We start from the raw sequence: 17,294 nt of genomic DNA, 5'->3' as shown, positions 1-17,294 counted from the left end.
CTCAGCTACATTTCAGCACGGCGTACCACCCCCAGACCGACGGACAGAGTGAGAGAACGATCCAGACACTGGATGATATGCTACGGGCATGCGTGTTGGATTTTGGAGGGAGTTGGGATACGTATCTTCCACTGGCAGAGTTTTTGTACAATAACAGTTATCATGCCAGTATCGAGCGAGCCCCGTTCGAAATGTTATATGGTCGAAGGTGCACGACCCCGGTTTGTTGGGATGAGGTTGGACATTGGGTCATAGGAAGCACTTAGGTAGTGCTCAAGACTACCAGGCTGATTCAGCAGGTACGCGACCGGATGCGAGTCGCGCAGAGCCGTTAGAAAAGCTATGCTGACCGACGACGATCATATCTTGAGTTTCAGGTGGGGGATTTCGTGCTGCTGAAGGTGTCGCCCTGGAAAGGGATCATCAGGTTTCGGAAGAGGGGCAAGCTGGGGCCTCGGTATATACGCCCGTTTAGGATCACGACCTGGGTGGGCAAGGTGACATATCGCTTGGAACTGCCAGAGGAACTTAGCCAGATTCACAACACATTCCATGTGTCGCAACTTCGGAAGTGCGTCACAGACGAGGCTGTGGTTGTCTCGTTGGGTGATATCCATGTGGATGAGAGCTTGAACTACATTGAGAAGCCCGTTGCCATCTTGGACAGGAAGACGAAGGTTCTTTGGAATAAGGTAGTAAGACTGGTGAAAGTGCAATGACAACATCAGAAGGGTTCCGAATGGACTTGGGAACCGGAAGAGGAGATGCGAGAACATTACCCCGGTTTGTTTGGGTCAGCAGACTTCGAGGACGAAGTCTAGTTCAAGTGGGGGAGACTTGTAACACCTGGTTGGATTTGGAAAGGTTTTATGCATGGACTCGGCAAGTTGGAAGATCAACTCGTCGAGTAGAGTCGTGGTATCATGGAACGCGGAACGGGACCGACTCGGCGAGTCGGAGTCGGCGAGTCCGAGCTGTTTAAAGAAAACCCTAAATTTTGGGGTTTGCCCCTATATAAACGACATTATACGCCTTTGTAGCCTCCTTTAGCATCATAAGAGATCGTTTACAGCCGCAAACACTTGGGTGTGTGAAGTAAGAGCTTTGGGAGCTTAATCTTGGGGCTGTGAAAGGAATTTCAAGCTTGAAAGAAGTATCAAGGGGAAAACACTAGATCTAACATCTAGTTCATATTGGGCATTGAATTGAGGTATGAATATGTTACCTTAAGCCTAGATTCTATTTGAGAGTTGTGACCAACTTTGATGAAATGGAAGGAAGCTTAGATCTGGACCTATCACAAGGATATGGTTCCAGATATGGACTTTCTTAGGTCCCAAATATCATAAAGTCACACCTTTTTATAAGCTTATCCCCTCTACATGCATTAAAACCTTGTTTGAAGGTTAGTTTTGGTGTTAGGGCCTTGGGAGGCTATGCATGCACGTAAAGTTTGCAACTTTACGTGACATCTTCACTAGGAGAGTATGGATCTAAAGTTTGAAACCTTAAATCCCAATGGAAAGAGGCGGCTGTCGCAGTAGTCACAACAGCTGTATCGGCGGCAAGGTTGGGAGCTGGTCGAGCTTTTCAGTACCGGGACTTCGACAACACGAAGCCCCCTACATTTGATGGTACTCAGGATCCGATTGTAGACATGAGGTGGCTATCCGACGTGGAGGGATGTTTCTTCACGTGTTCATGTCCTGCTGACCAGAAGGTCAGGTGTGCTCTGAACTTTCTTAGGTCCCAAATATCATAAAGTCACAGCTTTTTATAAGCTTATTCCCTCTCCATGCATTAAAACCTTATTTGAAGGTTAGTTTTGGTGTTAGGGCCTTGTGAGGCTATGCATGCACGTAAAGTTTGCAACTTTACGTGACATCTTCACTAGGAGAGTATGGATATGAAGTTTGAAACCTTAAATCCCACTGGAAAGAACCGAATACGTGAGAACTCGTCGAGTCCCTCTGGTCAATCGGCGATTCGAGAGGGTTTTCTCATTTACGGCCAAGGGTTCACGGCCAAGGGTTTACGGTCAAGGGTGTTCGGTTGGTGGTTTACGCCCATGAACATCAAGGAACTCGACGAGTCCCTCGGGTGACTCGGCGAGTCGATGAGTTAAGCAGGGGACCCGACGAGTGACTGATTGTGCTCGACGAGTCAAGGTCAGTATGGACTGTTGACCTTGACTATAGACCTTGACTTTGACCAGGGATGACCGTGGGGGTATTTATGGGATTATGCTGAGTTACTTACTCATTGATTATAGACAGTTTGGGAGGAGCAGCGTGGGATATATCTGACTACATTTGACAGTTCAGCCGTTGAGAGGTGAGTCTTCTCACCATACCCATGGGTCTAAGGCACCAAGGGCGGCCCATTATGTCATTATGATATATGTGTTAGTCGTTATGTGTTTGGTATGTCATGTGAATGTGTGGTTGCATGGAAGACCTCGGGGGGGGGGGGGGGGAGCCCGTGGCATTGGATGTAAGACCGTGCAGACCATGTGGGGTAACCCATGTCATTGGATGTAAGAGCATGTGGGGTAGCCCATGGCATTCTTACAGGTTTTATGAATGCATGGCTTATGTGATATGTGTGTAGCTTTAATTAGCTAACAGGATATGTGTATGTGTATGGTGTGTGGTATGCTCTGGGGAATTCACTAAGCATTTCGCTTACAGGTTGTTGATTTGTTTCAGGTACATCTGAGCCCAAGGGCAAGGGCAAAGATTGATGGCACGGCGTGCACTCTCACTCATGCGACTTTATGGGACACTCTGATATTTGAAAATAAAGTTGTAATGAATATGTATTTGAAACAGTTGTTTTGGAAATTCTTGATTTATGGAAATGTGTTTGGTTAATTAAAAATGAAAAAAAAAATTCTTTGAAAAATTGGGTCGTTACACAGACCGGCGCAGTCTCCAGCGCCGGCTACCCTGAGGATTACTGGAGGGGGTTAGGGTAGAGCAGAGCCTCCGAAGGCTCAAGGAAGCGCCTTCCATCTTACAACCGAGGAGACCAGGACAGTACCAGATGTGGTGACCGATATGTCTTTCTCCTATCTATTTGTTATGATTGTATTGTGAGCTTTCGTTTTCTTTATGCATAAGTTATTAGGACATATGAGAGGTTAAGGATAATTTATTGTCAAGGTATTATAGATGGTTAGGATCTGAAGATGCATTCGAGGTTAAGGAGTTAGAATAAAGAATCGCCAGCCTAGGACGAGCAGTTGTAATTCAGAAATCCAGAGGTCATCAGCGGGAATTCAGATTCTCTCGAGGTTCGTTACTTCGTATTGGGAGGATTGTCTTGCGTGGGTTAACCCCTATAAAGTTAAGAATGGTAATACTCGGTTGGGACGGTTAAGTCGCGTATCAGCTTCGCCATCAGTGGGTAGTGGTTAGTGCTCTAAGTGGGGGAGAATCGGGAATTCTCGGATGGGACGTTAGCTATGTAAGATGTTGTTTGTTGCGGTTCGAATAACAGTTTCCATAGTGGTTGGGTTGAGGCGGTCCAGACATGCTAAAGACTTTGTATGGGTTTTGTTAGTTATATGATCGGGTACTGAGTATATGTTATGCGGTAGCAATCAGTAGGTCTGTTTTCTGGTAGTGAGTATGATGTTTAGTGATAATAACCCATGTAATCGTATGTTAGGCGCTTGCTAGTTATCACCTATAGAATGCTCTTAGGAACTGTAGGTGGTTATGAAGGAGAGCTTGGAAACTCTGGGGTAGCAATTTGTTCTATAAGTGGATAGTGTGGGGTGAGGTTTCAGTATTGTGACACTTGTTGGTGTTGTGAAGGACATGGATTAGGCCTTCTTGGGCAATGAAGGAGGTGAGTATCTCCAGGATGGGGTGTTGGGCAACTGAAGTGATGACAACAGTGTCGATAGGTTATCGGGAGCATTCCAGTCATGAGCTGAGGGCCGAAGAGGGACATACCAGACTCATGCTGTGGGCTAAGAAGCAATCCAGACCTATGCTGAGGACCATGTAAGGGTATTCCAGTCATAGGCTGTGGGCATAGAGATTGTGATGGTTATGTCTCTGGTAGGAGCGCGTTCAAAAATGGATGTATTGTTGAGATTCGGGGGAGTTGTACTCAGTTGTGAAGAATCAGAGGATTGTGGATGAGACGCAAGGATAGATCCTTGGATCTCAAGTTATGAGTAGACCTGAGTTATGTTCATAGAGGTATTCCAATCTAGGGTATTCCATCATGAGGATGACCGGATCCTATGATTGATTGGACTTGATATGTTTGGTATTCCAACCCGAGGGTTGATTGGGCCAAACTTGTTTGTGGTACGAGGGTATTCCATCCTAGGGATGACTGGACCCGTCATAGGCATGCCTAGTTTTTCAGCCCGAGGCTTATTGGGCCAGGTATGAGAGTTTGTACTTGTTAGTTGGTTGTTCACATGAGTTGTTGAGGGAGCTGAAGGATGCATTATCCCGTCAGCACATAAGGGTTCGCTTCAGGATGAGGGAAAGTTGGGTTTTCGATACGTTGGATCATTAGGATTATGGTCAGGTTTGGCAAGGTGGCATATAAGTTAGACCTTCTGAAGAGGTTCGGTTAGATTCACATCACTTTTCACGTCTGGCAGCTGTAAGGGCGCATACTGGATGAGTAGGCGGTTGTATCGCTGGGTGATGTTCAGGTCGGAGAGCACTTGAATTATGAAGGGAGACCAGTGGCAGCATCGGAAAGGATCCGAGTAAACTTGGGAGCCGCAGTCCAAGATGCGGAAGCATTATCCTGAATTGTTCACCACAGCAGGTTTCGAGGACGAAGCCTAGTTTAAGTGGGGGAGAATTGTAACATCCCAAGATTTGTCATTTCTAGTTCCTGGGGATAGATTGGTGAAGCCATGAGAAGCATAAGGGTTAAATTGCAATTTTGGGACCCGGAAGAGTACGATGCGCGTACATAAGGGTACGCTGAGCATACTAGGCGCGCCCTAGTACGCTGGGTGTACTCATGACAGAAGGAAACCCTAATATTTAGGGTTTGAGTGCTATATAAACGTCCTTATGAGCTCAAAACCCTCCCTTACCTCAGCCTCCACTGTTTAGAGCCGTTTTACCCAAACCCTAGCCATTTCCTTGAGTGTGTGAGCTTATAGAGTGTATTTTGAGTGTTTTGAGAAGAAGGTTTTGAGAAGAAGGTGTTGCATCAAGGAGTTGGAGAAGAAGATCAAGCTTGTAGATCTGAAGTTGGTTGGTGCCCTAAAAGCTCCAGAAGGTAAAAAGCTTCAAACTTTATACATGCATTTTATAGATCTTGCTATTTTGGCTTTAAGGAACCATTTCTTGTCCCAAAAGTCCCAAGATGGTGCATGATGTGATTTGGACGAAATAAACTGTCCTTTTGGACTCTTGAAGAGGTTTTGAGTGACAAAAATGAGGTCCCAATGGCTTAAGATGTCCCATACATGGAGTAGGAAGGTCTTAATGGATTAAAACCAAGTATTAAGAGCTTTCTGGACGACCAAAGTGTTAAAGTTCGTGACTTTATGAGTCCTAGGCACATTTGGTTACTGGATCTGAAGTTTGGGCTAAGTGCTTAAGCCATTAAGCATTTATTAGGGTTTTGGCAAAACCCCGCGTACGCCCAACGTAAATCCAGTACGCCCAGCGTACTGGGTCAACCACCCCGATGGTGGTCAACATCAGGAAGAGTACGCCCAGCATACCAGAGGAGTACGCCCCGCGTACGTCCTCTATTGGGCTTTTGTTATTTGGGCTTCGGGATTTGGGCTGTTCATGGACTAGCTGGACTTGGGCCTTTGCTGGACTTTATGATTATGGTGTTTTGGGCCAGTTTTGAATATGGATCTTGGAGTGAGGCCTAATTAGAGAGTTGGGCCCAATTTGGTAAATTGGGCCAATAATGGGCTTTGCATGAGGACTTTCAAGATTATGGATTTGGTATTGGGCCTTGGCCCAATAAAGAGAAAAGACATGATGGATTGTGTGGACCCTTAGTCAAGACTGATATCTTGTGTATTGACTTGGTATTTATTATGTGATAGTTCGGGATTCCCGGTGAGACAGCGATCAGAGGTTTTCAGTACTTTCAACACTACTTGCGAGGTGAGTTATCCTCACTATACTCAAGGGTTTAAAGCACCAAGGCCGGCCCTTTGATTGGTTATTTGGAATTGTTGCTGTTGTGATATGTTAGCTCGGTATCCTTGTAGATAGGATGGTTATATGCTAGTATGATCTATTAGATCGGTATCCTGGTAGATAGGATGTGGTTATGCTTAGAGACCTGTAGTTGGTCTGACTGTCTGTATACTGTTTGGTGATTACCTGTTATATGTGCACATGCTTGTTATGGTAGTTGAGGGTATTCCATCCCGAGGATGAGTGGACTCTAGTATGTTGTCTTTATAGACCGTTATATGATTATCTGATATAGGTGCACATGTTTGATTGGTTGTGGGCATTCCAACCCGATGGTTGTGGGCCGAGAGTATTCTATCCCGATGGATGATTGGACTCGTAGTATGTGGGCATTCCAACCCAATGGTTGTGGGCCGAGAGTATTCCATCCCGATGGATGATTCGACTCGTAGTATGTGGGCATTCCAACCCGATGGTTGTGGGTCTGGGGTATTTCATCCCGATGGATGATTGGAACCATAATATTGTTATATATGTATTGTGTGTGGGCATTCCAACCCGATGGTTGTGGGCCGAGAGTATTCCATCCCGAGGATGATTGGACTCATAATATGTGGGCATTCCAACCCGATGGTTGAGGGCCTGGGGTATTTCATCCCGATGGATGATTGGACCCATAATATGTTGTTTGTTATTATATGTGTATGGTTATGTGTATGGGTATTTTGGGGGTAACTCACTAAGCCTTCGAGCTTACATTTATCGATTATTGGTTCAGGAATAGTGGATGACCGCGAGAAGGCGAAGGCGTGACCGTACACTTCCTCGATTTATGATTATGATTTCTGGGAACTCTGATGTTTAAACTATTTTGAAAACAAATTGTAATAATTGAATGGTTTTAAATGTTTTAAAAAGTTTTAAATTGACTCGAATTTTTATGGGTGTTACAACCTATTTGCCAAGTATTGGTCTATTTGTTAACTGGTTTGCAACATACTCATGTGTAAATGTGAATTTGTGAATAAGTTTCCAAAAATTGTGAATAAGTTTCCAAAATGCTAGTACATTAGTTGTAAAATTGTTTTTATAATACTCTATGTAATAGTAAATTTATACATGTATCACACAAATATATTAAAATATTATTATTTTTATAAATTTATACATATATCACACAAATATATTAAAATATTATTATTTTTATTAAATATGACATGTGTTATTATTTAAGATGGTTAGAAGGATATGTAGTAAAAAAATATAGGAGAATATTTTATTTCTTTAGGTGGGCTTTATGGAAATTCTTTCAAAACATTAAGCAAGTAGTTCAATCCCAGTTAACTAATTACTTATTAATTGTCTTTGTTAAATAAGCTATTTTATTTAATTAATAAATAAAACATTAATCAAATGGTCATTGCCCTAGCGGTAATGAGTGACTTTTTAATTTGAGTGGTCATGAGTTCTAGTCTTGCTGGAGACATAGGTGGTGATAGTTAGAACTAGATTAGTTTTCCGTTTCAAAAAAAAAATTTATAAATAAATAAATAAATAAAACATTATATTTATTATGTTTTATTTAATTAATACCAAATAAATTTATTATTTATAAGTATATTAGTTATTTCTATATCATTTTTCAAACTTTTCATGTCTGATCCTATAGATTCATATATTTATAGTACAAAACATTACTTGTATCTTGCATACTATATCCAACACATGACAACTTTCCTTCGAACCCTTTTTCCATTCGATTGGTTTTAACTATCGATCGATTAATTACATGAACCGATACATGTATACATGTATACAGGCACCATTTTACAAGATATAGATATAAAACATTTGGACAAACATTAGGAACAACAATAACTTGACATTAATGTTTTGGATGATGTTTGTCTTTTTAATTTGAGTGGTCATGAGTTCTAGTCTTGCTGGAGACATAGGTGGTGATAGTTAGAACTAGATTAGTTTTCCGTTTCAAAAAAAAAATTTATAAATAAATAAATAAATAAAACATTATATTTATTATGTTTTATTTAATTAATACCAAATAAATTTATTATTTATAAGTATATTAGTTATTTCTATATCATTTTTCAAACTTTTCATGTCTGATCCTATAGATTCATATATTTATAGTACAAAACATTACTTGTATCTTGCATACTATATCCAACACATGACAACTTTCCTTCGAACCCTTTTTCCATTCGATTGGTTTTAACTATCGGTCGATTAATTACATGAACCGATACATGTATACATGTATACAGGCACCATTTTACAAGATATAGATATAAAACATTTGGACAAACATTGGGAGCAACAATAACTTGACATTAATGTTTTGGATGATGTTTGTCTTTTTAATTTGAGTGGTCATGAGTTCTAGTCTTGCTGGAGACATAGGTGGTGATAGTTAGAACTAGATTAGTTTTCCGTTTCAAAAAAAAAATTTATAAATAAATAAATAAATAAAACATTATATTTATTATGTTTTATTTAATTAATACCAAATAAATTTATTATTTATAAGTATATTAGTTATTTCTATATCATTTTTCAAACTTTTCATGTCTGATCCTATAGATTCATATATTTATAGTACAAAACATTACTTGTATCTTGCATACTATATCCAACACATGACAACTTTCCTTCGAACCCTTTTTCCATTCGATTGGTTTTAACTATCGGTCGATTAATTACATGAACCGATACATGTATACATGTATACAGGCACCATTTTACAAGATATAGATATAAAACATTTGGACAAACATTAGGAACAACAATAACTTGACATTAATGTTTTGGATGATGTTTGTCTTTTTAATTTGAGTGGTCATGAGTTCTAGTCTTGCTGGAGACATAGGTGGTGATAGTTAGAACTAGATTAGTTTTCCGTTTCAAAAAAAAAATTTATAAATAAATAAATAAATAAAACATTATATTTATTATGTTTTATTTAATTAATACCAAATAAATTTATTATTTATAAGTATATTAGTTATTTCTATATCATTTTTCAAACTTTTCATGTCTGATCCTATAGATTCATATATTTATAGTACAAAACATTACTTGTATCTTGCATACTATATCCAACACATGACAACTTTCCTTCGAACCCTTTTTCCATTCGATTGGTTTTAACTATCGGTCGATTAATTACATGAACCGATACATGTATACATGTATACAGACACCATTTTACAAGATATAGATATAAAACATTTGGACAAACATTGGGAGCAACAATAACTTGACATTAATGTTTTCGATGATGTTTGTCTTTTTAATTTGAGTGGTCATGAGTTCTAGTCTTGCTGGAGACATAGGTGGTGATAGTTAGAACTAGATTAGTTTTCCGTTTCAAAAAAAAAATTTATAAATAAATAAATAAATAAAACATTATATTTATTATGTTTTATTTAATTAATACCAAATAAATTTATTATTTATAAGTATATTAGTTATTTCTATATCATTTTTCAAACTTTTCATGTCTGATCCTATAGATTCATATATTTATAGTACAAAACATTACTTGTATCTTGCATACTATATCCAACACATGACAACTTTCCTTCGAACCCTTTTTCCATTCGATTGGTTTTAACTATCGGTCGATTAATTACATGAACCGATACATGTATACATGTATACAGGCACCATTTTACAAGATATAGATATAAAACATTTGGACAAACATTAGGAACAACAATAACTTGACATTAATGTTTTGGATGATGTTTGTCTTTTTAATTTGAGTGGTCATGAGTTCTAGTCTTGCTGGAGACATAGGTGGTGATAGTTAGAACTAGATTAGTTTTCCGTTTCAAAAAAAAAATTTATAAATAAATAAATAAATAAAACATTATATTTATTATGTTTTATTTAATTAATACCAAATAAATTTATTATTTATAAGTATATTAGTTATTTCTATATCATTTTTCAAACTTTTCATGTCTGATCCTATAGATTCATATATTTATAGTACAAAACATTACTTGTATCTTGCATACTATATCCAACACATGACAACTTTCCTTCGAACCCTTTTTCCATTCGATTGGTTTTAACTATCGGTCGATTAATTACATGAACCGATACATGTATACATGTATACAGGCACCATTTTACAAGATATAGATATAAAACATTTGGACAAACATTAGGAACAACAATAACTTGACATTAATGTTTTGGATGATGTTTGTCTTTTTAATTTGAGTGGTCATGAGTTCTAGTCTTGCTGGAGACATAGGTGGTGATAGTTAGAACTAGATTAGTTTTCCGTTTCAAAAAAAAAATTTATAAATAAATAAATAAATAAAACATTATATTTATTATGTTTTATTTAATTAATACCAAATAAATTTATTATTTATAAGTATATTAGTTATTTCTATATCATTTTTCAAACTTTTCATGTCTGATCCTATAGATTCATATATTTATAGTACAAAACATTACTTATATCTTGCATACTATATCCAACACATGACAACTTTCCTTCGAACCCTTTTTCCATTCGATTGGTTTTAACTATCGGTCGATTAATTACATGAACCGATACATGTATACATGTATACAGACACCATTTTACAAGATATAGATATAAAACATTTGGACAAACATTAGGAGCAACAATAACTTGACATTAATGTTTTGGATGATGTTTGTCCAAACTCTTAAGGTTTATATATGATGACATATCTAAACCATAATTTATCATATTTCGTAACGTAGTAACATATTGATTGTCTCCCACAAACCTCCGACCCAAAAAACTATGAATAACTAGTTCAATGAACTCATTTTGGGTAAAAAGAATGTTTGAAGACTTGGATATTAACGTGAAGATTACAATTTCACAGCTTTTTATTTTATACATAAACAATTTGGCTCTACGAAACCTAATGACACAATGGATAGACCACTTTTAAAAGAAGAAAAAAAAAAACAATTTTACATTAGCCCACAGTGAAATTTGTGATTACACCTGACAATGAGGTGAGTTTGAAACGACTCAATCTTGATTTAAACCCGTTTAACAAATTTCAAAATCAAATCCAATCCTACTCTATAAGCCGCAAAGTTTTGAATAATCAAACTCATACCCTTATTCATTGAATCAACAGTTATCCAAACCCGTCCCATAACCCATAGATTTTTTTAAGAATCAAACAAAAATGTTTATTTAGAAAACGCATTACATATTTGAGGACTTTCAATTGGAATTAAATTCACTATTGTAGTAACTTCTGATTGACTTTTGAATATCGAATGCGGTGATAGAGAATAGCAATTGCAAACTTTTTTCCGGTTGATAATGACTTTATTGATTTATAAATGAAATTAATGATTGCTTGATGAAATATTAATGAAATTTCTTGGTAAAAGATCATCTAGAAGTCCACTCCTCGAGTTCTATGTAAAAATAGTTTGGTTTTTGGCTTTTGCCATTTGGACTTTCGATTAGAATTAAAATTAAACTTTAGACAGTATAAAATATAAATATATGATTCTAGAATTTATACGGGGCGGGTTATAAACGGTATTGATCGGTGATGATCCATACCCGACCCTTTTAATAAAAATATTAGCGGGTACGAGTTGTTAAGGGTCAAAACTCGCTCCATTGCAAGACCTATTTGTGATTATTTTGAGAAATTTTAAAATTTGGGGATATTTATGAAAAACCATATGAAAACATGGATATATTTGTCATTTTCTAAACAAAAGAATATATCTTTATATAGACAAATTTAAGTTTTTAACGAACACCCATTATTATAGAAGAATGAATATATGTTCTGATAAACAAGTTTCTCGGTCTTTTTTCTTTGAGTGTCTATCGTAAATTTAAGTTTCTTTGAATATCTAGTACAAAAACCACTATTTTTTTATAAAAAAAATAATAATAATAAATTACTTTTATTTCTAGCAATCAATGACTGGAATTAAATATTTTTAAACAAAAAACCAGATAAGATAGAAACACTTAACTAAAAAACTCATGGAATTAAAATGTTTTCCTTTTACCAAACACTACATAACTATATCTCCATTAGTTATACTTACATTAATTTATAAAATTTATTTAATTTAAACAAAATCCAAAACCCACTAACCATTTGTTGAAGTATTGTATTCGATCCCCTTCTCCTTTAAATATGCTCTTTCAGCTAATGTCATCCGTGATTGAAACGTTGCCCACTCCTTTTGACACCTCTCTCTCACCTAAAACCAAAAGCAATTCAAAATAGCATCCTACTTTATCAATTTTCTTTTATGTCAAAAAAGTCAAAAAGTCAACCGTACCCCTTCCCATGGTGCCTTCCCATTCTCGGAGTTTCCCTAAGAGAAAAAAAGGAAAAAAAAAAAATATTTTTTTAACAAAATAAAGTAAGTTGAAAAAATATTATATAAAGTAGATTGATATTTTGAAAAATGGGATTTTGAGAAATAGACTCTCACCTGGTTCCCGAGTGAAGGAACCGTTTGATGAATAATCCACTGAGCATCTACAACTCCTATCTTTTCGTGAGCGGGCTGTTTTAAAAGTTAAACAACCAACTTTTTATTCAAATTTATTATATTTTTGGAATAAAATAAAATAATATAATTTTGATATTATATATTATATATTATATATTATCACCTCGGCACATCTCCTAAGAGCAAAGTCCAAACCCCATCCATGGACCAAGTCGTTCTGTATATCAGGGTTTAATCTGGTAAGCTATATATCACTTTTTACTAATTTACCCTCGTTTATTTTTTCCTTTGATTTCCCTACCCATGTTGTCTTTTTAATTAAATATTTTTTTAAACATTATTTATTCATAAAACATTTTACCATCATTTTTTTTTCACCTTTCTCATTAAGTTCCAACCTTCTATATAATTTCTCTAAATGTGCACGTTTAATTAAATATTTTTTTAAACATCATTTATTCAGATAACATTTAATCAGTTCTTTCACATAAAATTCTAAATTTAATATATTTTCTCTAATTTTTTTTCCTTTAATTTCTCTAAGGGTATGTTTGGCGCGCCACAATTAGCTTATTTTTTGAGTTTTTTTAAGTTGTCATGTTTGACAAGCCAAAAAGTAGCTTATAAGCTAGCTTTTTAAAAAGCTACTTAGATTAGGTTATCAGAAGCCTTTTTAAAAATTTCCAAATATACTCCTTAATTAATTATAGAAACATATTATTTTAAATGCCCTTTTATGTCATTTTATATATTTCAGTTAGCTTATTAGCTAGTTTTACCAAACATCATTTTTTATCAGCTAGTTTTTCAGCTACCAGTTAACTTTTAAACATCATTTATTAAAATCGTTGTCAAAAACCTGGATCATATGCCAAACACAACGCCATGCATTCCGAGAGAAAACAGGAGCCATAATCTCAACAAATCTGTGTTTCATAAAAAAAATAAATTTTTTTTATTAGGTGTTAATAATAAAGCAAAGATTAAGGTTGAGATTTTATAAAAATATGTAAAGTGGCAAAAAAAAAAAAACATACGCTGCACATGGTGGCAAATGTGGATCAGTGCACCACCCATCCCTTTCCTCAGCTTCTCTAGGAATGAAAATGTGGATAAGTGAATTTACGAAATTACCCCTATTTCAACAATTGAGAATGAGTTTCATTTCTTACTTGTGCACTTCACTATCATCTCGTTTCCTTGTCATTTGCCATGTTAATCCACTATTAGCTGATAAACCTGGTTGGGAAATTTCTAATCCATGCTTCTTAACCAAACTTATATACCTGTGTATCAAATGCTACAAAGTCTTAAAAAAATTATTTACTTTTCAGTTACCAAAAAGATCAAAAGATTCTAAAAAATTCACCTTTCAGCATCAAAATCCTCCAATCCAAGATCCTCATCCCAGATGAATATATAATCATAAGGTGCCAATATATCCGGATGCAAAAACCGTTTTGCATACCACCTAAAAAATTCCAAACAAATAGTTTAAGTTTTTGAATTTATGCAAAAGGGTAATTTTGTAATTTTGTAAATAACTAAATATTACCATTTAGTTTGCTTGAGAACACTGACATGTATAGCTCTCTTTGACCATTCAAATTCATCCCATTCAGTTGTGCGTCCATCATAGTGAAACAACAAAATGGAGAAGTTCTCTGAGAACTAAACTTTCTATAATTAGATAGGTTTTATTTTATTTACACACACACACACACACTGTAAATGAAATAACCATAGCATCATTCACCAACCTTTTTCACAGCTTTATCAATGTTTTCCTTCTGCTCATAACCCACTGTAAATGTTACAAGGTACCTTGGTTTGATAATCAAATCCTGAAAAATACAAAATTTCATCCTTTCAAATAAATGTAATTACTAATTACCAAATACCAATATCAAATTAAAGTAAATAAAATAATGGATTTTTTTGAAAAAGATATTTACCTCACTGGGTATACCATAGAGTCTTCTGAGGTAGAGATCAGACTCAGATGCAACTATACCTGGTGGGAGTCTTTGAGCACCTTGAGGATTTGTTGACACCCATATCTGCATTACAATTTACAAGGATTTACATAGAAAGAAAACACATAGAGATACACAAAATGGAATAACAATAAACAAATTTACCTTTGTGTCCTCTGGTTCGTATGATGATAATCCCTTGTGATGCCTTATTAAAGACCAAACATTCAAGAGGGCTTGTGATGAGAGGCCTGAGTATTTGTCCTCTATGTAACCAAGATCAATGGATGGAAGTAGAGTAGATGGAAGGTTCATCTGTTTCAAAGACAAAATTAGGTTCATGTGAATGAAAGAATTATAAAACTGTTGAAACTTGAAAGTATACCTTGGTTAATGAAATTGTTGGGAAGGATACTCCTAAAAAGAATCCAAATACAATACTGATAAAAGTTGTTACTATTAGCCTCATTGTCTCATTTGGTCTTCTTACCATTCCACTGCATAAAAAATAATTGTAAATGACAATGAACAGATATTTTTCAGTGTAAGGAAACAATAAATCGAGTGAAGAAGAAGAAGAACCTGCGCATAGGTGTTCCCATATTTATTCTGAACTGGATGCCCTTTTAGAGCTCTTGTGAATCTAACAGATTGAGTGATTCATAACCTGTGGTTGAATGTGAACGATTATTGAGGCTTGAAGAACCATAATCAATTGAATTTAGTTTGTCAAAATCAGATTTATTTCGCCTAATATGAAGTGAAAAACATAATCGTTATCAGTTCCAAACGCTCAACACTGATTATTGCTATTTAGTTTGCAATGTGTATGCTGTTTAAACCCAGATCTGAAGCTATAACAAGTTATCGATAAGTTTAATTTCTTGTGTAGCTACAGAAATACAGTTTTTTTTTTTCTATTTATTTATATTACCAACCGACAACTATATTTACTGAATTACCAAACCACATACGGCATTCACAAACAAACAAGGTGGAGCGAGAAATCGGGGGAAAACGAACTCAATCGATGCAAACATAATGCAAATCAGCTCAGCCTAGATCGTAATCTAATTATATAAACCAGAAGAAAATGCAAATCAACTCTCGTAATCCATGAACATACACACAAATACAGCGATAACGTAAATTTCACTTACCTGAAATGAGCTACAGCAAGAGAAACCCTAGATTTGAGACGAAAATAGTGCTCGAATTTGAAATTTTTACTTCATCAAATACTAGTAACAGCTTCTAATCTCCTGAGTAAGTTCGAGAGAGCAAAATTGAAGTAACTAAACGGAGGGATTACCGAACGATTTTATTGAAGATCGATTGAATTCATGAAAGCTGATTGTAAAAGCTTGCACGAAGAATCTTTGAACAGACAAAATTCTATGATGATTGATGCGAATTGTTTATTTGAGAGCGTGGAAGATCGTTGGGCAAGACACTGTGTTGCCCCACTCTGTATTTGTGTCAGAAACAATAAGATCTTGACCGTTGGTTATGGTTTATGTTTGGAGACGTGTACGGACAATAAGGATTCAAAACTCTTCCCGCATTTTTTATACGTTATATAATAGTACATATACATAAAGTCATAAATATAATACAGCGATAAATACATATTATTCAAGGTATTTTTGTTTACGTTTGAGTTCATTTTTGCTGTTTCAATTTTGGATTTAAACATTAGTTTTTTTATTGGGTATTTTCTCATGAAACTGAGCGTATCTAAAAAATTTAGTTTTTTTTTTAATAAAAATAAAAAATGGTTCGTTATAAGAAAGTAAAAATAAAAACATAATGTTGTTATTATGTGCATTAAGTCATTTGTAGTTTGATGTTAATGTTTGTATATATTTCTATGAGCCTTTCAAAATTTCAAACAAATATTATCATATTGCAACAGAAAAGGTATATTTTTTGACCCGAAAATACGCAACAAAATATGCTCTTAGTTTAAATTAGATAAAATTTTAAACTAGACATGTTATGACAATAGTTTTTTTTTTTTTTGGTTATTTTTTTTTATTTATTTTCTAATAATGAGTTGTTAACTTTTTGTTTTTTGTCGTTGATATAACACTTCTAAACACTTGATATATTTGATATAAATCTATATTTATGTTATAATATAATTATAAATTAATATAAAATTGTCGTTTTACATTACATTTTGAAAAATATCATGACTCATAAAACTTGAATTTTGACATTGGACCGCTTCATATCTTTTAAGATAGAGACAAATGGGAATAACCGAACCACGTCTACAAAATGCCAGAACCTTTATATTAGTACAAATTTTAGAAATACAAAAAGTAATAATATTGTTTGTAGGTAATTTTATCATCACAGTTTCTATTAGGGTAAATTTGTTTTATCTTTCTATGATGCCTAAATCATTTTTGAAGCTAAAGACATGCTATAAAGAAAATCCAACATACGACTTTATGTCATAATCAAATAAGAAATGTTTAAATAGGTCAAAAAGATTATAAATCCGACAAGAAATCAACTCAAAGGGAACAATATATTAAAGAGGACAACAAATAAAGAGGACCCAAACAGTTAACTTAGGTGGTATTTTTTGATAATTTAATAAATTATACATTAATACGAAGAATTAAGAAAT

At 35.1% G+C, this 17,294-nt stretch overlaps 1 protein-coding gene across 2 annotated transcripts; it reads right to left on the bottom strand.

Moving 5' to 3' along the window:
* Positions 1-12,180: 12,180 nt before the first annotated feature.
* LOC145167228 (uncharacterized) lies at positions 12,181-16,049 on the bottom strand. Of its 2 annotated transcripts, XM_079086357.1 has the most exons (15): positions 15,814-16,049; positions 15,236-15,320; positions 15,039-15,150; positions 14,819-14,968; positions 14,633-14,737; positions 14,438-14,521; positions 14,233-14,348; positions 14,047-14,148; positions 13,850-13,963; positions 13,715-13,771; positions 13,537-13,603; positions 12,841-12,894; positions 12,657-12,731; positions 12,501-12,536; positions 12,181-12,419 (listed from the first exon to the last, which is right to left on the bottom strand). In XM_079086357.1, the coding sequence occupies exons 2-15, from the start codon at positions 15,253-15,255 to the stop codon at positions 12,306-12,308; spliced, it is 1,206 nt and encodes a 401-aa protein (XP_078942483.1). In that variant the 5' UTR covers positions 15,256-15,320; positions 15,814-16,049; the 3' UTR covers positions 12,181-12,305. The 2 variants fall into 2 exon arrangements, with proteins under 2 accessions (XP_078942483.1, XP_078942484.1); XM_079086358.1 differs by lacking the exon at positions 12,841-12,894.
* Positions 16,050-17,294: the final 1,245 nt, after the last annotated feature.

Source organism: Lactuca virosa, chromosome 3 (genome assembly GCF_052849685.1).
Source record: "Lactuca virosa cultivar CGN04683 chromosome 3, Lactuca_virosa_CGN04683_v6, whole genome shotgun sequence".
NCBI lineage: Eukaryota > Viridiplantae > Streptophyta > Magnoliopsida > Asterales > Asteraceae > Lactuca > Lactuca virosa.
This window is presented reverse-complemented; position numbering and strand designations above follow the sequence as displayed.

What these genes read in the sequence shown, in the direction of transcription:
- LOC145167228 (XM_079086357.1), bottom strand. Translation starts at nt 15,255, where the DNA reads ATGGGAACACCTATGCGCAG. An exon ending in CAACAATTTCATTAACCAAG is followed by an intron (nt 14,969 to 15,038) that starts GTATACTTTCAA and finishes TCTTTGAAACAG; the next exon opens with ATGAACCTTCCATCTACTCT. An exon ending in TTCCTTCACTCGGGAACCAG is followed by an intron (nt 12,537 to 12,656) that starts GTGAGAGTCTAT and finishes TTTTTCTCTTAG; the next exon opens with GGAAACTCCGAGAATGGGAA.